Source organism: Eptatretus burgeri, chromosome 4, assembly GCF_056783735.1.
Source record: "Eptatretus burgeri isolate ZD-2024b chromosome 4, Ebu_testis_v1, whole genome shotgun sequence".
NCBI lineage: Eukaryota > Metazoa > Chordata > Myxini > Myxiniformes > Myxinidae > Eptatretus > Eptatretus burgeri.
This window is the reverse complement of record NC_140964.1, coordinates 51,859,159-51,881,655: the sequence shown is the minus strand read 5'-3', so window position 1 is coordinate 51,881,655 and position 22,497 is coordinate 51,859,159. Positions and strand designations below refer to the sequence as shown.

General features: G+C 44.5%; 1 protein-coding gene across 2 annotated transcripts; it reads left to right on the top strand.

The window, feature by feature from the left end:
- The first annotated feature begins 231 nt into the window (after positions 1 to 231).
- Positions 232 to 16,886, top strand: LOC147028058 (uncharacterized). 2 transcript variants are annotated; one of them, XM_085878058.1, is made up of 4 exons: positions 232 to 749; positions 938 to 997; positions 12,902 to 13,087; positions 15,213 to 16,886. In XM_085878058.1, exons 1-4 carry the CDS (start codon positions 675 to 677, stop codon positions 16,485 to 16,487), a joined length of 1,596 nt encoding a protein of 531 aa, XP_085734184.1. In that variant the 5' UTR covers positions 232 to 674; the 3' UTR covers positions 16,488 to 16,886. The 2 variants fall into 2 exon arrangements, with proteins under 2 accessions (XP_085734184.1, XP_085734185.1); XM_085878059.1 differs by lacking the exons at positions 232 to 749; positions 938 to 997 and having other exon boundaries at positions 10,838 to 13,087; positions 14,343 to 16,886.
- The last annotated feature ends 5,611 nt before the right edge of the window (positions 16,887 to 22,497 follow it).

Below are 22,497 nucleotides of genomic sequence, written 5' to 3'. Positions count from 1 at the left end.
TATTTTGAGACAAATCCATCATCCGCCGCCAGATGTTTAACACAATTTTGCGGTGGGTGGGTATCAGTAGCTGAGAGCTTTGGCTTTACGTGAAACCAAGAGTGCGACACAATTCACCTTTCTAAAGCCCATGAAATATTATTTAAATTGATATATTAACTTAAACTATCCTCATCACTTGGGACGGATACTCTTCCTAGTCGACTAATGTAGCGACGCACAAATGTTGGACAATTACGAGATCCAATAATAAATGTGTGACAATGGTGGGGACACCTTGTTTAAGGACTTCAATCAATGCAAGATATGCACAAACATCCAACACTTACTTCAACACGTCCTCTCTTGGTGATTGTCGAGGTTCATTAAAATGATCTTGCTCATCCAGGTGGTGATCCACACTCTGCTCATGGTATGAAAGCGAGTCCATCACGTGCGACAAGAGTCCTGATGATCCGATTCTCCATAAGAGCAACGCCACAGCAAATATGATTGATATCCCAGCAAGAGAGAAGAAGCTTTTGCACTTTCCGATAGGCTGCATTGCTCACTGTTCGTGCCGACGTCCAATTCGTTCCAAAAACGAGTCCACCAACAATATGAACTTGTAAATTGGGTCAAGGCATGGAACGACTCCCTGTGCTTTTCAGAACTTCAGTACTGGATGATGTTTAATGGCAGGTATGATCGTTGTGCTGGAAAAGCTCTGTTATTATCATGTCATGGAAACAATTCAAGGGCGGATCCAGGTAAGGTTTGAAGGTTCGGGTGAAACCATTACATGTGACCTCCTTTTTGTCATGATAAAACACAAACATTCGGATTAATTACCATTTGATATTGCTTTCATATTTTGATCGCTAATTTACCAATGCCACCGAAGGTAAAGGAGGTGAAGTTTTCACCCCTTTCTGTTTCTTTGTTTGTCTGTGTACAGGATATCTCAAAAAGTTGTGCACGGATTCGGGTGAAACTTGGTGGACAGGTTGGGTGTGTGGTAAGGACGAATTGATTCGATTTTGGTGAACATCCGAATCCGGATCTGGATAAGAGAATTATTTAATTTCTAAAGTTATTCTTCACCATCGAGAGGTCGGGCCCAAAACGATACAGTACTGTATAGCATCATATTTCAAAAATGTTTCGGGCACGATATGTTCTCGTGGATCAGGCATTGCATGGCGGAGGTTTGAACAGGAACATATATAAAATAAATTGAACAGGAAAAAATATATATTGAACCACAACAAAACGTTTCACAGCAAATACGTATTATATATATATATATATATATATATATATATATATATATATATATATATATATATATATATATATATATATATATATATATATATATATATATATATATATATATATATATATATATATATATATATCTCCCTGCCTATGGCTGCTGGTTGCATCATTGGTTGGGACGCGGCTATGCCGCTGATGTCGTGTCCTCCTTACCAGTACACTGGTACTCATTTTGCCAACCTCAGAAGGATGGCAGGCTGAGTCAACCTCATGGTGTATTTTTAATTCAGTGGCCAACTGGGCTTGAATTTGGGACCCTAGGATCCCAAGCCACCACCCTGACCACTAAGCCAACACCAGGCTTAATACGCAGACATTCACAGCAAATACACAGATATTCACAGCACAGCTTTGTAAATAGTTATTTACACTTTGTTGGTGTTCATCATCGTTTTCATGTTGTGTGAGATCCTGTGGTGCATGTTTCCAATCACAAAATCTAGTATCTGCTCACAAGGCAGACTTTGATCGAGCAACAGGTGGCAGTGATAACAGTAAATATTGCGTCCATAAGTGTGGTGTTCACTGACAATACTATTAATAAGCAACGAGGCCCGGGTGGCAAGCAGGTACTGTACTTTGTTCCAAGCGGTTCCAAAACACACGCTGCTCAGCAGGTGACGCTCAAGCAAATATCAAACATTAAGCTACATGCAGCACAAGAAGCAGAAGATTTCATGTCATCATTTGTATCAGTTTAGCCATTTTTCATGACATTCTCCAACATATGCTGAGTTAAGTAACCTTGTTGCCAGCAGCATTGTACCTCCCTGAAGCATGGTAATTTCCCTTGAGGTTTCTACACATTTTGGGACCTCCTTGTCACCAGTATCCTTGTCAACAGAGTCCTATTTTATAAAAGCCAAAATGCAGGATTAGTAGATATATCCAAAGGAAGTTCTTTATGTTTTGCAACTGCAGCTCCAGGTGTAGCACTGACAGCAGACACAGACACATATTCCTTTTCACCGACATTTGGGTTGTATATTAGGTCTGCTTTTGGTTAGAACAGTTTCTTGTTGCCTCAGAAGAAAAGTAGGACTGGCAGGTAGGCCAAGAGGTACACACACTCGCCTCTGAACTGTCTCGTCTCGATTTGAATCCCGACCCAGCTATGAACTGTCATCCCGGTGTTTGACAGGTGGGGTGATTCATCAATGTGCATGCCGTCCCTCAGATGGACGTTAAACTGGGTGTCTCTTCTGCTGGCATTAGTTGGTGGACGTTAAATATTACATGTTGTCCTTTGCGAAGAGTAGGCAAGATATTGCCGGCACCATGAACAAATTCCTACTCTAACCAACAGAGGGAACTGCATCAGTGGCACAGCCACACCCTCAGCCGTCGATGCTACCCCACAGCCTTGTGCTGTGCTGCATTCAGAAGAACAAGAACAAGAAGAAGAAGAATCACAACCTACAAAAACTGCTTCACTTTCAGGTGTGTGAGCATCTTCATGTGACAATGATGATGCAGCTTTGTTTCTGAAATGTGACCAAAACTGTGTGGCTTGTTTTGAAGTCACATCTTGTTTTTGCTTCTTCTTAATACTTTATTTTCTTTTGAGACATCGAAATGTACTTTTATGGAAGTGGTGACATATTGATAATATTGACTGATGACTGTTAGCCTTAATCCTAAAACTGAAAAATAATTTGATGAACACATTTTAATTATTTAATAATTAATTTTCTTTTGAGGAACATAAAACTGTTCAACTACAGTGGCCTGCAAAAGTATTCGCTCCCAACCAATTATGCTACATTTCGATGAATTATGAATTATATAGAAACAATTTTTCCAAATGAACTTTTTGATTCATAACTGAAGACATCAAACTAAACACTGTTATAGTTGAAGGAGGTTACATGTCAGAAATACCTACAAACAACATGTACAAATCAAAATTCACTGGTTGTAAAAGTATTCAGCCCCTGAGGTCAGTACTTGGTGGAAGCACCTTTTGCAGCAATGACTGCTATGAGTCTTTTGGGTAGGTCTCCACCAGCTTTGTACAGTGAGATGGTGAAATCTTTGTCCATTCCTCACGTGAAAATTTCTCTCGTTATGCTAAGTTTGATGAGGATTGTCGATGGACAGCAATCTTCAAATCTCACTATAAATGTTCAATTGGGTTCAAGTCAGGACTTTGACTGGGCCACTCAAGAACAGTCATTTTCTTCTTATTCAGCCACTCCAGTGTGGCTTTAGCTTTGTGCTTTGGATTTTTGTCCTGCTGAAACGTCAATCTCCAACTCAGTTTCAGATTCATGGCTGACTGAAGCAGGTTTTCATAAAAGATTCTCCTGAACTTTGCACCATTCATTGTCCAGTCTATCCTGACAAGCTTGCCTGTCCCTGCTGATGAAAAGCATCTCCATAACATGATGCTGCCACTACCATGCTTGACAGTAGGGATGGTGTTGACTGGGTGATGTGCAGTGTTAGGCTTGCACCAGAGGTAGCACTTTGAATTTAGACCAAAAAGTTCAATTTTTGTCTCGTCTGACCACAAAACATTTCTCCACATGCCTGCAATATAATAAAGATGCTTTTCACAACGGCATACGAGCTTTTCGATGTCTAAAATCTAGAGGCCAGTTTTGTGAAGGGAAAGGGATATTGTTGATTGATGAACACTGACCCACATCTCAGATATAGAGCCTTGAATATATTTCAGTCATTGTTGGATTTACAATGATATCCCGAATCGGTTTCCTGCTTGCTCGGCTGCTGAGTTTGGATGGGTGACCTGATCTGGGCAGAGTCTGGGTGATATGATACGTCTTCCACCTCTTAATGATGGATTTCACCGTACTGAAAGGGATAATGAGTGACTTTGAAATATTCTTATAACCCTCTCTTGAACGGTGCTTCTCCACCACTTTATGTCTGACTTCTTTGGAAAGCTCCTTGTTCTTCATATTTGCCTTTTTGATTGACCAAATGAGTTGCACCTTAAAAACTCCTTAGTTAATTAGGGGGGGTGTAATTTTTTTAAGTTAAACCACTGATTACGTACTGGTGAAACCTATTTCATGTATTTTGTAAACTTTGAAACAAATAATTTGTTCCTGAAGTGATGCAGGGTTAATTAGGTAAAGGGTTTGAATACTTATACAACTGAGAACCATCTGATTTTCTCTGTGAATTTAACTTATTCACATTTTATCTGCATTTCTTAGCTTTATTACTTTGGAGTAGTGAATGAAATTTCTATATATTGTTTGATTTGAAAGCATCATGAAATAAGCTCAGGTGGCAACAACATGTGAACTTTGGAGGGGGCTGAATACTTTTACAGGCCACTGTATAAATTGGGAAACTTTAATAACCCATCTAATTGCAGACCAATTTCACTATGCACATCAGTCAGTAAATGTGTTAAAAAAAATTGTTGCCAAACATCTCACTAATCATATGTAGAGATGTGGCCTTGTTTCAGAGTGGCAACATGGTTTTCTCCCAAAACGTTGTTGTATCACACAACTGACTACAGTTTATCACCACTGGGCCAAAACCTTGGATTCCCTCAAACTGCCTCAATTTGATGCCATATTCTTGGATTGGTCAAAGTCTTTTTAACATGTAAGACACGGTGTTCTCCTTGACAAACTGCATAGATCTGGAATATGCGGTTCAGTCCTGCAGTGGTTTCAATCATACTTAACAGGCAATTAAAATGCATGCAATTTCGAGAGGCACATTCAGCCTGGGCCCCTGTTCACTCAAGAGTTCCTCAGGGGTCAGTTCTCAGGCACCTACTTTTTAATGTTTTTACGTTTGACTTGCGAGAGTATGCTGACGACACTGTAGTTTACAGAGTTATCTCTGGTCAAGATGAGCTTGCTCTGCAGAATGATTTGCACCAGATCGACATTTGGTGTGCTCAAATAAGATGAAACTCAATGTTGATAAATTTAAATTGGCCCACAGGAGATTTACCTGATCCTGTCTAGGTCTATCAAGGAAACATATACCGAGTCATGGTGGTGACCCACAGGAGATTTAGCCGATCCTGTCTGTCTCCCAAGGAGACGTGTACCGAATCACAGTGGTGAGCCACAAGAGATTTACCTGATCATTTCTAGGTCTCCCAAGGAGATGTATACCGAGTCATGGTAGTGACAATATTGATTATTCCCTCTGTTGCTCCTTGTCAGCTCAGTCTGTCATTCTTGACGAACATGTTTAAATATTTGTTTGTTGTTTTTGTCACAAAAGGTTTGTATGACAGATTAGACATTGCTATTGAAAATTTTGTTAATGTTAATCCAAGACATGTCCAAAATGTTAAATTTATTCATCACTGCCCGAGAACAAATGCTTTGTATAATTCCCTTTTTATCAGATTCCCTCATCTGTGAGATGCTCTTCCCACCGATGTGGTAAAGAGTTTTATCTTTGGTATAAACTCCTTTATTCTTCTTCTTATTCTTTCGGCTGCTCCCGTTAGGGGTTGCCACAGCAGATCATCCGTTATGATCTGCATTATGATTTGGCACAGGTTTTACGCCGGATGCCCTTCCTGACGCAACCCTGGTCGCCTCTTATGACACAGGGATATGGTACACCTATTCTAACCGGGGCATACACCGGGCCCAGCACACTGGTACTCACTTCGCCGACCTCGGAAGGATGACAAGCTGAGTCAGCCTCCTGGTGTGTATTAATTCAAGCGGCCAACGGGGCTTGAACTCAGGACCTTTTGGATCCCAAGCCGCTACCCTAACCACTATGCCAACATCAGGCTGGTATATACTCTTTCATTAAGAACCTTTAAAAGCATTGCTTGGTGCTCGGTGTAAAAGATCCCTCATCATAACTTGCCCATCTGGGTTTATTTTATGTCTGACAACTTATGTTTTCTCCTTTTTGAATATACTTGTACAATTTAAACTTTTTTATTTTGATATACAGTACTTACTTATTTGATTTTTAGGGTGGGGGAGGGGGGCACTGGGAGGGGGCCAGTTGAAGGCACTGGACAAATCAATAAACACTGATGTTAGGGGTCTCAAAATATGATGGTACAATCTTTGGAGATAAGCAAGCGTAGAATCCTTGACACCCCGATTACTCTGACATGCAAATTGGGATTGGTCAAACAAGCCCACTTAAATACTCAGAGGTTTCAACAATATCCTTTCAAAACACTTAATTGCTTTGTAGTAATGTCAGGATACAGCTTGAATCAAGTTGTTTATTAGAGACGATGCTGTGCTATCATGGGATGTAATGCCATCTTGGCTTCCAGCGACCGATATCCCGAAGCATGCCCCCCAGCGGTCACTGTGCAATATGTAGTGCCAATCACAACATTTCCCTTTCGTTGAAATTATTATGTTTGTATGCAACAAAACAATACCCCCTAAATCTAAATAATGAACAAAACCAGATGTAACTTGAGCCACAAATAGATGGGCTCTGCAGTTATTGTTCTAACAATTAACAAAATGTAATTACTGCTCCATATGCCTAGTTAAAAAAAATAATCAATGTCCACAATTACAATCATCAATTGATTGTTTGTACACGAAGAATATATGGAATGACTTCTGATTGCCCATTATTAAACATCACAATATCTCAATGGTTTTCAAATCACATGGCCTGGTCTGGTCCAGTACTGAGAGTTGTCCTGCCTTGTTGGCTCGGCACTCTTGTCATCCCTGTGGCAGTCATTAGTGTCCATTGCTGAATTTGTTGTCGTTGTCGAAATGTACGCATCCAACAATTAGCGAACTATGACATGTTGATTGGGTAGGTTCATCCTTCTGCTTGATGCAACATTCAGGCAAATTAAATTCACACAAGTGTGCCCTGGTTCTTCAAAGAAGCGTCCCGTTAGGAGTCTGCATGATGTAAGAGCGGGATTCACTGCAGCATGCCACAACTTCCCCGGGGTACCATCGGTGTGTGTCCTTGTTCAGATTCCGAACCCAATGTCCAATAGTCAATTCAGGTAATTCCGGCCCAGCTGTTCTTTTATATTGCTTCGTCATCTGGTCTCCATGTTCATTTAATCGTTCCTGAATTTCCTGATACATTTGTTATTCAGGAATCGACAGACGGCTTGGTAGGTTCAGTTGGTGCGTATAGTTGAACAGCATTTCGCTTGGACTTGGGAGATGGGAATCTGCAGGTGTGCACCTCACGTGCTGCGGTGCAATATCCTTGTCATTCCCGGATCTAATGCACTTTTTCATCATGTTCTTCACTGTCTGAACGTTTCTCTCAACCAATCCATTGCTGCGTGGATATCTTGGCGATGTCATGTGTTTTACATTCCATTTGGAACACATATCATGGTACGGCTTACCCACGTATTGAAGTCCATTGTCCGATCTCCAGAGGTGGACCAAACATAATGAAGCACTCAGAGGTGATCTTAGCTACTGCACTGCTGGTCGTGTATTCCATTCTTTCACAAATGGGTACTTAGAGTAATAATCCATCACTATGAAGTAGGTCTGCCCATGCAGCTTACACATCACTGGCTACCTTTGTCCATGGTATCGCTGGTATTTCATGAGCAATCATAATTGCATGCCTTTGTTCAGATTAGTTCTCTTGACATGCCTTACACCTTCTGATGATTCTCTTGATGTCCAGATATATGCTTGGCCTGTAAATACATTCACGTGCGAGACGTTTCGTCTTTTCGATCCCCATGTGTGCCTCATGGAGTTGGTCAAGGATATAATTCCACAGCTGCTCTAGAATTAGTAACTGTCAACCTTGGAATATAACCCCATCATAAATACCAAGTTTATCACAGTATGGCCAGTATTGACGTAGGTCCACAGGGAGCTCCATAATCATAGTAGGCCAACCTCGATGAACAACCTGCTGCAATGCTCAAAAGGTTCTATCAACCTTTCCACACTCCCCGAGTTGGTCCTGTTTTCTTGAGCTGACGTCAATCAGGTCAAAGCAATGGTGATCATCCACATCATCAAGCTTGACACTGTCTATCCATGTGTCCAACTGCAGTTCCTGATTGTTCTCTGGGTTTGGTAATCCTGACAGGGTGTCTGAGAGTATCATCTCATGGCTGGCCTTATACTCCAAATCAAAATTGTAGCCTTGGATTTTCACAAGGTGCTACAGCCATGGAGGGGCACACATAAGCGACTTACTGATGATCATGACCAGTGGTTTATGATCTGTGTATATGTTGAAGCGTTTTCCAAACAACTAGGTATGGAACTTTTGCATGCCAGTAACGAGCCAGAGTTTCTCATTCGATGTTCGAATATGTGGACTGAGTGGGTGTCAGAGTTCACGATGCGAAAGCAACAGGTTTGTCATCCTGCAAAAGCCATGCATCCAGTCCCTTCTGTGACACATCCACTTCCAAAACTGTCGCCTTGTCATGATGATAATACTGTTGCGGACCCAGGGTCGGGGGTGAGAAGACCACGGGGGGGGGGGGGGAAGCTACTTCGACTTCCTACCAGACTCTCCGGAATCGCAGGCCATCGCACACAAATAACTTCGTGATGCTGTGGGTCGCTAATCGATCGTGAACACCAATAACTCGTCCACGTGACTAAGGATCCCCCGTCTAATAGATACCGTTTACCTAATGGTCATGTTATATAATTACCGGGTGACATGCTCCTGGTGCGCCTTGTTCAAACCAGATCACATTACCAGATCAGACGCAGCCAAGCATAACTGCCCAAGAACATACCAGCTTGAAAAACAGATCGTTGGGGGATAACGACCCGGCTCGGCTAGGATATGAACCATGCTGGACCAATGAAGGAAAAGATGAAAACGAGCTGGGAACATTTTTATACAAGCATTTATTTACAATCAAGCAAGGAAAGGTATGTGGCACAATAAATTGGGTTTATTATTATGTACAGCAGGGAAAGCAAGGAATTTGTGGGGTGCGACAAAAGGGCAAGCAATTTACAAAAGCAAACACAGAGCAGACTTATCCCATTATCACTTCTACAACCTCAACTTATGCTATGACAGGCACCATCGCACGCACACACACGCACGCGTGCACACACATACACACACACACACACACACACACACACACGGAAGATGAGATAGCCAGAAAGAAAGAGAGCAGATGAGGATAAACGGCCTCACAATACCTGACACGGTCGGCCAACCAATGCAACTCAGTATGCTTTGGGGGAGGTAGGAGGGAGAAATAGTGGTGTCTAAGGTGTGAGAGTGGGAGGTTTGGTAAAGTGCAATATGGGGGGGGGGGTGTGGTGTCGTGCCAGAGGAAACTGTGATTGTGAGTCAGTAGGATGCTCTTTTATGGGTCTAAAATGGTTGAGATAGAGGGGTGGAAAGAGAGAAAGGAGAGAAGATGTGTGAGGCGATAGATCCCTAACCGAGTCATGCTTAGATCTGTGAGTGTAGCGTACACCTCCGTGGGATGCTCTGCTTGGCGTTCCCACCTCAAGAGTTGGCACGAAGTCTCCGGCTTAGTCACTTTGCCGGGGCTCATGGCAACGTGCGCTCCGCACTGGTCCTCCGGAATAAGCACATCTCAGTCGCACACCAACCGTGAGTGAAGAGCCAGCGAAGCGACGGGCAGAGCCGAGAGGAGCAGTAAAGAAGAGGGTGAAGCAGAGAGGAGAAGGAGAGGGTGAGGCAGAGAGGTGAAGAAGAGGGCGGACAGCTACGCGATCTGCCTTTTATAAGCCCGGGTGAAGGGTGGGGTGACGATCCGAAGCGATGCACTGTGACCCGAATCCCGCTTCTCTATTGGGCCATAGCGGTCCAAGCCACGCCCTGCCAGGCTCCTGGGGCCGGAAGCGGTCTCGTTCGCACATCCGGTGTGTCATGGCCCAGTGCTCCATACCACACTCCCGGGTTGCTCTTCCCACGACCCACCCCCCCCCCCCCTCGCTGCCCGTCTTGCCATGTTCTGGCGACTGGACAAGGGTCGTGTCAATTCCGCATGCCCACCCGGGACACCCCGGGCGAAATGCAATTGGTGCTACCAACATCCGTTGCTCGTTCCTGCATCACGCAGATGGAGTACCCCGAGCCGTGCAGCACGCCTCTGTTTAGTGGCGAATTGTATCGATACAGAGGTACAAGGAGGTGCGGAAATATTTTTCCCGTGTGCGGGAGGTGTCGAGGTGGTGAGTTTTTGGTGAGTGAGGGGTGAGCAAGGTGAGATGCCATTGGATGTTAGGGTTCGGGTTAGGGTCTGCAATCAACAAGGTGAGATGCCATTGCATAGTGCCATTAGATGTTAGGGTTAGGGTTAGGATCTGCAATCAGCAAAGTGAGATGCCATTGAATGAAATAATGGCATGCCATACGTGTGCTGTCCAGTGTTGTGATTCTTTTGGTTACAAGCCACAGGAAGCATTGTATTGAGAACATTAAATTGCATTTTGCATGGCGTGTGCTTGCTTGCTTGCTTGCTTGATTTGTACAATAGCTAAAAGGAAAGGGTTGGATTAGAAATCAAAACAGAATATACAGATATAATTAGACCTAGCCATAAAAGCTGTTATGTCCCAACGCACTACGTCCCATTAACCCACCACACATGAGAGGAAGGTCTGACTGCATGAAGATGAACAAAATAACTGCCTGGGGATCACTGTATGTTGGGTGCCATTGCCTCAGAGGCATGCGGTTTTGCAGAACCGCAACAACACGTTAGACAGGCATCTGTGTCAACACTCCGTTTCAGTTGTTCACATGCATACTGATGGTCTTACTGCCAAGGAATTGCACTCCATTCTTCAGTAAATCTCGGAGGGGTGCCACCTTCTCCGTAAAGTGCGGCATATGTGGTGACAGAACGTTCATCAGTGGACAATGGATCGGCTTAGGTATTCCTTATCCTGTGGTGATGGCATCTTCCAAGAGTCTCAGATCTTTCCAGGATCAGGTGAAATTCCATATTTGCTGTAGATCGAAACAAAGTTGATTTGGTCTTGATGATGCATTTCGATTTGTTGAAAACCAGAGCCTCCCTTCATGCCACTTTCATCAGGTTCAGAAGATTGCAATCATGTTCCTCTTTGGTTCGTCCGGATACTGCCACATCATCGGAGATACCAATACAGCTGGGTGCTTGCTCGAGTATGCGGTCAATGGCCTGCTGGAACAGATCCTGGCTGACACATAACCCAAAGGGTGGTCTGTTGAAGCACCAGCACCCGAACAGCATGCTAAATGTGGTCAAATCCCAGCTTTCATCATCCAGATGCACAGCCCAATAGCTGGCCCAAGCATCTAGTTTCGAGAATATTGTGGCATCTGCAAATTTTGGGTTCAGCTCGTCTATTGTCGGTATCTTATGTGGCCACCCTCCACAGCGAAGAGTTCAGGCGTTTCGGATCGAGACATATCCTTCAGCTCCCATTATGTTCTCTTCCCCTGGCTAAATTTTTAAGTCATTCCTTGACTACCAGTGGAGGAAGCAAAGGAACACAAATCTCACACCATCACTATGTCTCACCAAAAGGACCCTCTGGAACCCCCCTCCATCGACCTTCTCAGCAATCCCCTTGAAGAAATCCTTTCATTCAAGCTTTTGGGTCTCACTATCTGCCACAATTTTTCCTGGGAAAGTCGCATCTCCAAGCTGTCCTCTAAAGCCAGTCGCTGACTGGGCATCCTACGTCATGCAAAGTCCTTCCTTGGCACACCTGAGCTTCCAACCATTTACAAAGTTTTCATCCGCAGTCTGATGGAGTACTGCTCCCCCATCTGGGATGGTGCTCCTGCCTCACACCAAGCTCGACTTCGCGCTGTGGAAACCAAGACTTTTATGATCATTGGTGTCTCCTGCGATGAAGCCGAGTCTTTGGGTCTCTCTCTGTCTCACCAGAGGCAGGTCAGTGGTCTTTTTTCCTTATACCGTCTCCTCTCTGGCCTTGCCCTCGCTGCTCTGTCTGTGATCTGAACCCCCTATATTTCCTCAGGGTGCTCAAGGTCCGCAAAGAACCCCCTTCTGGTGAAACTGCCAAAATAAAGAATCACTGCTCACCTTCACTCTTTCATTCCTCTTTTTTTCCTGCCTTTGGAACAAACTCCCACACATTCTTCAATCCCATTCTTCCCTCCAGATCTTCAAAACAGCTGTTCACCACCATCTCATATCTTCCACCATCCAAAATATTGATCTTTACGACCCCGTTTATCCACCCCAAACCCAACTACTTGAAATTCCCTGTTTTCCTTCCTGAAAGTCCCAGTGATACCATCTTGTTTACCCCGTTCCATCCCCCTCCCTTCCATAGATAGTATATTGTCTTTGTTCCCCACAATTTTGTGCTTCCCTCTCCCACCCTCGTCTCCTGCCTTGTTATATGTTTCTGTGTAATAACTCTGACACGAGCCTCGACATGGTACAAAAATGTTGTTGTTTTTTTAAAACACTACTGTGTGTATTCCTTTCCCCGAGACTACTTTGGCAGCACCAAATCTCATACCATGATGATGATGGTACATGGGATCATTAATTATTGATGCTGTCTGCTGATTAGTCATTTAACTCACCATGTTATTCCTAAGTTTCTTCAATCACATGCGTATGCGGTGTGTTTATCACTGTTCGTTGCGTGTTTAACAGTCAAACCCACCTTCCACCTGCCTGGGAGTATTTGGAATTAACTTGAAGACAACAGCTGAGGACCTGCGGTGGTCTTTTGAACCTTATGGTGAAATTCTGGATGTGAAAGTGGTTTTTAATGGGCAGCTGAACCGCTCGCGAGGTTATGGCTTTGTCCACTATACGACTGTGGAGGAGGCAACCAAGGTGGGTTGTTGAGTTGAGTAAAAGGACAGGAAAATAGAAGAATCTTTTGTACAACTATAATTATCATGGGGAGTGAATAAAGTTGTTTTGATTTTTAAATGTATTCATAATCCACATCAATTGCCCCCCCCCCCCAATTAGATTTGAACTTTCACTTTCAAAAGGCAGGAAATTGCTTTATTGTCAAACATGATGTGGATTGAAAACCTATGCATCATATTATTTTGGAGTTGCAGGAGCAGCCGAAAGGGTGGGGGAGGAAGGGGGACATAAAAAGAAAATAAACCAATGTCACCCTTAGGGTGACCCGTATCTTGCCAAAAGGTGACCACGTGTGACTTATTTAAGGTCACACTGAAGTGAACAGAGCTGCTATCCACCAGGAGCGACTCCTTGAGGAATATCTGCCTACGAGAGATTCCGATGAGAATCGTTCTACAGAGTAACCATGAAAAATATGTGTTTGCCTCATAACGTCACCAAATGACGTCATAATGTCTCAAGCTTGAGATATCTAGAAAGCACTCATCGAGGTGTTCAATTTGAGGTACTACACGATATGGTTCCCAAAACTTGAAAATTTGACCTTGGGGTCAAATATGTTTGACCTTAGGCGCTAACCATGAAGGTAAAGGCCAATCGCCACCAAAAATTAATCAGCTGAGCGCCAGACCATGACCTATATTCCCATGAAGTTTGAAGACGATCCGATCAAAATTACTCAAAAAATAAGGGTTTCGTCGACTCCCCTGATTTGCGACAAAGTGACCTTGACCTTCAAAATTTTATGGGCTGAAAGGGACCTCTATAGGCCTCTGATATGCGAAGTTACAAAAATTTCCAATGATAACTGTGCTCTGCAGAATTTTTTATACGTGATTACAGACAAAAATAAAAAAATAAAAATAAAAAATAAAAAACATACAAGCTGACTAACATATCTTGCAAAAACTTCGTTTTGGCAAGATAAAAAACTTGTATCTCAGTTATTTGCAATAACTTCCAAACAGCATATTGGATAGTCGTCGAGTTTGTTGTTGACGTGTGCCGAGTCAAACCGTTGACGTGCGCTAACAACTAAAACCAAGCCACTTATCACGACACAACTAACTAACATTGCCATTAACCCTTTGTGACCATAACATGTTTATTGCTTGTGGTGCAGTACTTTTTGTTATTCATATGCAGCCTATGTCTGGCTGCATCATTTCTTGGGGGTGCAGCTGTACCACTGATGCAATGCCCCTGTTACCAGCACGCCGGTGCTCATTTTGCTGACCTTGGAAGGATGAGAGGCGAAGTCAACCCAACCTGGTGTTAATTCAACAGCCCGACAGGGGCTTGAACTCAAGATCTAGGATCTTAAGCCAAGCACATTAACCGTCAAGCCAACACCAGGCCTGCTGAAGAACGAAGCTGCATGGTATGGCTGGATGTTTTATGTATCGGCTGAGATGTTGAAATTGTTTGTCATGATGCATTTGTCACATGGAAAGTAAGCCTCGTGTTGGCTTAACGGTTAAGGTGGCTGGCTTAAGATCTTAGGGTCTTGAGTTTGATGCCCTGTTGTGGCGTTGAAATAACACCAGGTGGGATGACTCAGCCTGTCATCCTTCTGAGGTGGGAAAAATGAATACTAGCTTACTGATAACAGGGGTGCTGCATCAGCGGCTCAGGCACGCTTCCAGAAAATGATGCGTCCACAACTTTGCCACAGGCTGCATATGAAACATCATATGGGAAGGCTATACTGTTGCGGGCCGGGCGTCGGCTGCGACCGCTAGGTGGAGAAGTAGGGTAGACTCTAGCGAACACCCGGATTCTAGATCGTACCTTTCAGAAAACTACGAGGGTACGGGTCCCTGGCCGGACCGTGAATTGTCAATAACACTGAACAACAAATTTCAAAAAAAATTTTTTACTGGAGATGTGTAAAGTGATTAAGACTAATTTGGGTACGCTGATTTCAAAAATCATAACCGTTTTGCTGTATCACGTCAGGATTTTCAGGAACAGAAATATTCCCATTGCCTAGAAGTCAGGATTTCAATGAAATTTACATATGTCTTTAACATGTCTATTTCGTACAATTGTTGTTAACTTGTGTTATATTTCTTTCTTTCAGATAAAGATGAGTAGGCGTTCCTGTACCAATCATCCTGACAACTTCTGTTATGTCTGTGGTCGGTATACCAAAAAAGATCAACAGCGAAGTATATCTACAGCAGTGAAAATGAAGGCCGCCTACTTTCACTACTTCGGGTGTCAGGTGGGGGACCAAGAACAGAGCTGGGCACCACACATCTGCTGCACAAGCTGTCACACAACCTTGACTCAGTGGTTGGTGGGCAAGCGCGCGAGCATGCCATTTGCGGTGCCCATGATATGGCGTGAGCCGCAGAATCATCATGATGATTGTTATTTCTGCTGCACAAGCATCGCCGGCTTCAACAAGAAGAATAAAGGTCACATCAAGTACGCTGACTGCATCTCTGCTCGTAAACCTGTGCCTCATGATGACGAGAACCCCGTTCCAACACCTCCAGCTGATCAGAACATAGCTGTAAGCAGTGGTGAAGAGGATGGTGATGATGAACCTTTTGAACCCGACACTCAAGAATCACACCTTCTGAACCAGGGAGACTTAAATGATCTTGTAAGAGATCTCTCGCTGTCAAAGGCGAAGGCAGAGCTGCTTGGATCAAGGCTGCAGCAGTGGAATCTACTTGAACCTAACACCAAGATATCCTTGTTCAGAGCACGTCACAGAGACATGGCTGAGTTCTTTGAGATGGAAGACACGATGACATTCTGCAGTGACATCAACGGTCTGTTGAAAGAACTTGGGTGTGATCACGATCCTGCAGACTGGCGCCTCTTCATCGACTCGGGGAAGAACAGCTTGAAGGCTGTTTTGCTCCACAATGGCAACGAGAAACCATCAGTCCCACTGGCTCACGCGTTCGGCATGACAGAGACCTATGAGACTATGCGGCAGCTGCTTGATTCTATCAAGTACAATGACTTCAACTGGCACATCTGCGGAGACTTGAAAGTGGTGGCGCTGTTGTTAGGGCTGCAGTCAGGCTACACGAAATACATGTGCTTCCTTTGTCTCTGGGATAGCAGAGACGACAAGAATCACTGGACGAAGAAAGATTTGGAAGAGCGAAAAGAGCATGTACCTGGTCGACACAACGTGAAGCATGTCGCCCTTGTCGACCCAGCCAAGGTTTTCCTTCCACCACTCCACATAAAGCTCGGCTTGATGAAAAGTTTTGTACGGGCAATGGATCTGAATGGGCGTGGGTTTTCCTCAAGGAAAAGTTTGGCAACACCTTGTCGGAGGCCAAGATCAAGGCTGGTGTCTTTGTTGGACCGCAAATCCGACAGATTATGAAGGACGAAACTTTTCCGACAACTCTAAACCCCAAAGAGCTGGCAGCGTGGAGGAGCTTCAAAGCTGTGACGGACAACTTCTTGGGGAACGAGCGCGCGGACAACTATGAAGAAATAGTGCAGCAGCTGCTGGAGTCCTTCAGGAAACTCAGCTCCAGGATGTCCCTGAAAATCCATTTCCTACACCAGCACCTGAACTTCTTCCCTGACAACTTGGGAGCAGTCTCGGACGAGCACGGCGAGCGATTCCACCAAGAGATTTCACTCATGGAGACGCGTTACCAAGGGCGGCACAACCCGAACATGATGGGCGATTTCTGCTGGTTCCTGCATCGTGAAACTGACACAGAGCAGCACAAACGCAAAGCCAAATGCCTAAAACATTTTTAATTACATTCTAGTGGAGTTTTTCTGTAATTTCTATAATTTTGAAGCATTCATGATGAAATAAATGAATAAATGAATTTTTGTAAATTTCATTGAAATCCTGACTTCTAGGCAATGGGAATATTTCTGTTACTGAAAATCCTGACGTGATACAGCAAAACGGTTATGATTTTTGAAATCAGCGTACCGAAATTAGTCTAAATCACTTTACACATCTCCAGTAAAATATTTTTGTTGTTCAGTGTAATTCCACCACGTGGTACAGGGTTATTTGCCAAACTTCAAAATACCTAGACCCACATGGCGAGCTACAGAGTATTCACACCCTCGACGGCACTCGTACTGGACGAGCCGTATGTGGGCTCGACCCATGCATGACCCGAGCGGACGGTCACCGAGCTTCCGTCGGTCCCAAATGCACACCACTACGGCAACAACGGCCTTCTTTACTTCTCCAAACATGCACCACGTTAAACCAATAGATTAATAGAAGAACCACAAAAACGAGCTGATACATTTAACAAATAGGGGATTTATTAACAGTAGGTGGGGAAAGAGGGAAGCACATAAGGGCTGAGTTATCACGATTAATAAGAGATGCAAGGCAAATACTGTACAGTGAAGGCACTTAAAATTTACAACTTAAAGACGGGCCCACCGACACACACACACACACACACACACACACACACACACACACACACACACACACACACACACACACACACACACACACACACACACACACACACACACACACACACACACACAGATACCCAGAAGGACATGGACCTGTCCACCTTGTGTGGTTTGTCTGACACGAGCGAACCAGGCCAGCGTCAAGATGTGGTCCGAAGAACCAGGCGCCAGCGAGAGGCTATGGAAGAACCAGGTGCCAGCGAGAGGATGGAAGAATAGGCCCCAGCGAGACGCGAGCAGAGTCGAGAGCCCGTCAGCGCTAGTCCCGACAACCAAAAAAACTCTTCGTCCCTCTCCCGCTCGTCCCAACAACCAAAACTCCCCTCCTCTTTTGATCGTGCCGCAACCTTATTCACCCTTGTCCGGGGGGGGGGGGAGTAGATTCCTCCTCCCTCCCCGCTCTCCCTCACTGGACGGTTTTTGCACGCAAAATGCGCTCGTCGCCCTGTCATTGGCCAAAACGGGCGGCAAGTCCGTCGATTGGCCAGGGGGCGTGGTGACTTCATGCGGACCACCTTTCTCACCGTCGCATTGTCCGATTGGCTGAGCGGCGGCCACCTCACTCGTAGCACGCTGATTGGTCGAGGGCCGCCACGAGGCTCCTCGTTGAACTCCGCCAACCACGGGTGCCGTGGCGTCGGCCAGAGCGAGGTGAAGGTGAGGGTGATGCTGGTGTTGCTGTAGAAGATGGTAGTGTAAAAATCCTATCTATAAAAATAACTCAGCACATGCACATTTAATTACCCATTAAACAAGGGAAAGGGAGCTATCTATTCACATTTACTTATCAAAATAACTGAGCTTCAGGACCTGTATGTTGAGTGCTCATGGCTTCCAGATCCGTAACACTACCTCCTCCCCTTCTTACAGACTCGCCCCGAGTCGTGAAACTTTCGTGTGACCAGCATGTGTAAGTTTTCCCATCGTACATTTTACTTTCGGATCCCTGAGTGCGATATTTTTTTTATACATGTCCCAAAAATAAATAACCTAATGCGCTGCATAACTAACTTACAGACTGATACAGACGACAACTGAAATTGCCGGCGCTAAGACAAACACACAGGTGGGTTGAACTTATTTACAATTTTTACACTAACCATGGCCCAGGACCAGTCATCTGTGGGGAAGAAGGCACAAATAAAGTCAACAGTTTGTGTGGGTGAGTGCTCAGCAACTGGAAGGTCAGACGTCTTCAGGGCCTGCTCAAAAGGTCCCTCTTTTGTCACTGAACCTTCTCTGGTTTTTTTTTTTGTTCAGTCTTCAGCTGCTGGAGGCAACTCACCCTAACACGGCAGGCCATTTGAAGTGGCATTTATGCAAGAAGAGATGGCCAGGCTGCTCAATGCAGTTTCTGGCTCATCTGGATGAATGGATGGACAGGGATGCAAAACACAAAAATGGACGCACAGGCTGCTCAATGCAGTCCCCGAGTGTGGCTGCCTGCAGGGTAATCCTTGCAACACACTCTGAAGGAGATCCTGGCGCACATGGTGATGGTGACAAAGGGGCAATGCAAAGAGGGTGGCAGGCACGGGGTTATGGCAGAGGCAGGCAAACAAGGAATGGCAAGGCAGATGCGGACCAGCAACTGCAGCACAAACACAGGCCGGCGTAGGAAGCTGGCTGGCCTCTGGTCTCGTTCAGTGAGGTTCTGGAGGGAGTGCGGTGGTGCCGGCCGCTCTGGCAATGGGCTCAGACCTACCCTACTGTCTCCCCCCAACCTATCGCCTTTGCCTGTCTCTGTCCATACCCACTCCCTTAATTTGCAACACAGAACAACCAAATTTAGATATATATATATATATATATATATATATATATATATATATATATATATATATATATTTTTTTTTTTTTTCTTTTCTTATAATTTCGTCTCCCTAACACCCTTTATGGTCTTTGTCTGGCTAACCTATCCTGTCAACCTAACCTACTCTCAGTCCTTAAAATCCTTTTTGGAGGAGAATAAGGAAGAGGCTCGTGTCCTGTCTCGAGGCCCAATGAAGCCTCAGAATGGCCTCCTCCAGATCTCAGCAATCTTACCAAGGTGGGTCCAGCGGCCTACAGAGAGCGAAGGGATGGGTGGTGCGAAGGGGTACATCTCCAAACTATCCTAGCACTTATTAACTTTGAACTACCCCAGAGCATTTCAAAACGCATGACTTTAAACTATAGGTTCCAACAACCATGATTCCCGTCGCCTGTGTTGATGTCCATTATAATTTTGGGCCTTGCCCGCAAATTTTCACTCGTACCCTTGCACAATTTCATGGCTGGGCAGCGTGGCTCATTTGGCAGGGATTCCCCCTCTACCGAACTCTAACTACGGCACCCCCGGTCCTTGAGGCTGTCTCCGAGCCTTCCTGCTCCCTAGGGATGCGGGGGGGGGGGTTGCCCTCCCTGGCATTGCCCCCCTCCGATGCCCACGTGGCATTTTGGGTCCCGTTTCCGACGGGTCACCCATGGCCACTACACTATCCCGGTCCCTTGGACACTTGGCCTACTCTGGCCGACTGTCCGGTGCCCTCTAGTCGATACTCACTTTCAACAGCCACACTCCCAGCCGATCCATGGACTGCTGCACCCCTCGAAATGAGTCTTGTGCCTTCTCTCAACACCAACAACAAAACGACCTATATTTGGTAAATTTGATGAACCCACTAACTAACATTACACTGACCCCGGGGTTACTTGGGTGGGATTCACTCCTCCCCCCACTCATTCATTCGCACCATGCATAACACATTCGCTCCATTCACTCACTCGGGCCCGCTGACCCACACTCATTCAACATACATCTTTCATTTTTCAATTCACATCACACTCCCATTCCGCTAACTAAATTCCCCTCACGAACTCGTGCTCCCTCGTCGTCCCTTACACTCATGCACGTTCCATTTAATTCTACGTAACTAAAGGGGCTGTCACACCTTGACGATTTAGCCAGCGTATGCCGATTTATGAAAAATTTGTCTAAAACGCTGGCACACGTCGAATATGTTATAGGTACGTTATGTGTACGTTAGGTGCACGCTGAAAAACACTACCATAGGTCGTATTACACTGGTTTAAAACGTTGTACTTTTTGGTTGTCCAAAAAATTTTGCATGCTTGAAATTTTATGACGTACTCGACGTTTGGCTCACACGTTCCGCTACGCTGGCCATAAGTTGAAGGCACGTTATGCGATCGTTGACACACATTAATTGTATGTTACTCATAAGTCGAAACACGTAGAGGTAACATTCGCGTCACCGAAACTTATTTCTAACCTATGAGTAACGTTTTGTAAGCACGCTACACGAACGTTGTTCACACTTCGCAACACGCTACTTGAAAGTTCCTCATACGTCGAAACACATCAAAGTAATGTTTAGGGTACCCGTGACTTATTTATAACCTATGAATAACGTGATTGGGAATTATTACGCTATGCATACGCGAGACTATTGTTGGGCATAGGTTGTGGACGACGAAAACGATAAACAATCGTTGGTATAACTTATCTATAAGTTCTCGAAGCGTTCTGTGTTCATTACTAGTGCATTAAGCATTTGTCAAAGTCGTTTTTAATACTTTAAAAAGTAAACAAAGAAATATTTCATCGTGGGATTGAGGAAAAAAAATAGCCGAAAAGAACATCGAACAATGGTGAAAAGTAGTCTCCTATTCGTGGACGATAAGAGGATCCATCATCACCCACACCCTCCCCATCACGCTCACATACTACTACTGACATAGACATACTACTACTACCAATGCTACTACTACAACTACTATTACTACTGTCACGCATACCAACTGCTACTAATAGTATTACTACTACGCCATTGACATCTACTCAACATAGAGTCTGGAACAATGATGGGTTCCTCTTGTGAAGCCCATTTGTATATACCAATTCCCCTTAACGCTGCCAATACGCCATTGCACGGTAGATGTAAGTTAGAGACACGTTCAGCAAGTGCTGTGGTCGTCCGGAAGACGTCAATCTAATTTGTCTACATAGGACGATGTGCGTTTTAGATACGTTACAAATTGGTTCATAGCATGTTACTCAAAGGTTAGAAGCACGTTATACTTAGGTTCAAAGCATGCTACACATAGGTTAAACGCACGTTACTCATAGGTTCATAGCATGCTAGTCATTGGTTCAAGGCAAGTTACAAATAGGTTCAATGCACGTTACTCATAGGTTTCAAGCACGTTAAACATAGGTTCAGAGCACGCTACTCATAGGTTAAAAGGACGTTACCCATTGGTTGAAAATTAGGTTGCGGGTATGTTAAATATTACCTTGACGCGTTTCGACTTATGAGTAACCTACAAGTAACATGTGTCCGTCGTGTGTAAACGATCGTGGAGCATGCAGAGAACTTATGACAACGCATGCGGAACGTGTTAGCCATACGCCGAGTACGTCGTAAACTTTTCAGCATGCTTGAAATTTCACGACATATTACACGTACCACGTAATATGACAGCGTACTTCATTGTTATCCAGCCTACTCTTAACGTATACAGAACTTACCTATACCGTATTTGACGTGCGCCTAGCGTTTTAGACACATTTTTCATAGGCCGGCATATGCTGGCAAAATCGTCAAGGTGTGAATGCGATGTTGACACTTCAAATTCTCAGGCAGTAATGATTTAAATCGGCGTCCGGCAGGTTCTTAACAGGCTACGCCACGAGTTCGCCGGCGATACGTTTAGCGCGCTATGCGTAAGTTAAAGTATCGTTGGGCATAGGTTGTGAACGCCGACAACAGGCTAAGCATTCATTGGTAAAAGTTATCAATACAACAACGAAACATTCTGTGCCCGTTACTAATATGTTATGCATACGACCAACACGTTATGAATACGCCCAAAACTTTAAAAAACATCAAAATTTCAGTGTATGCCAACGTTTTACATAC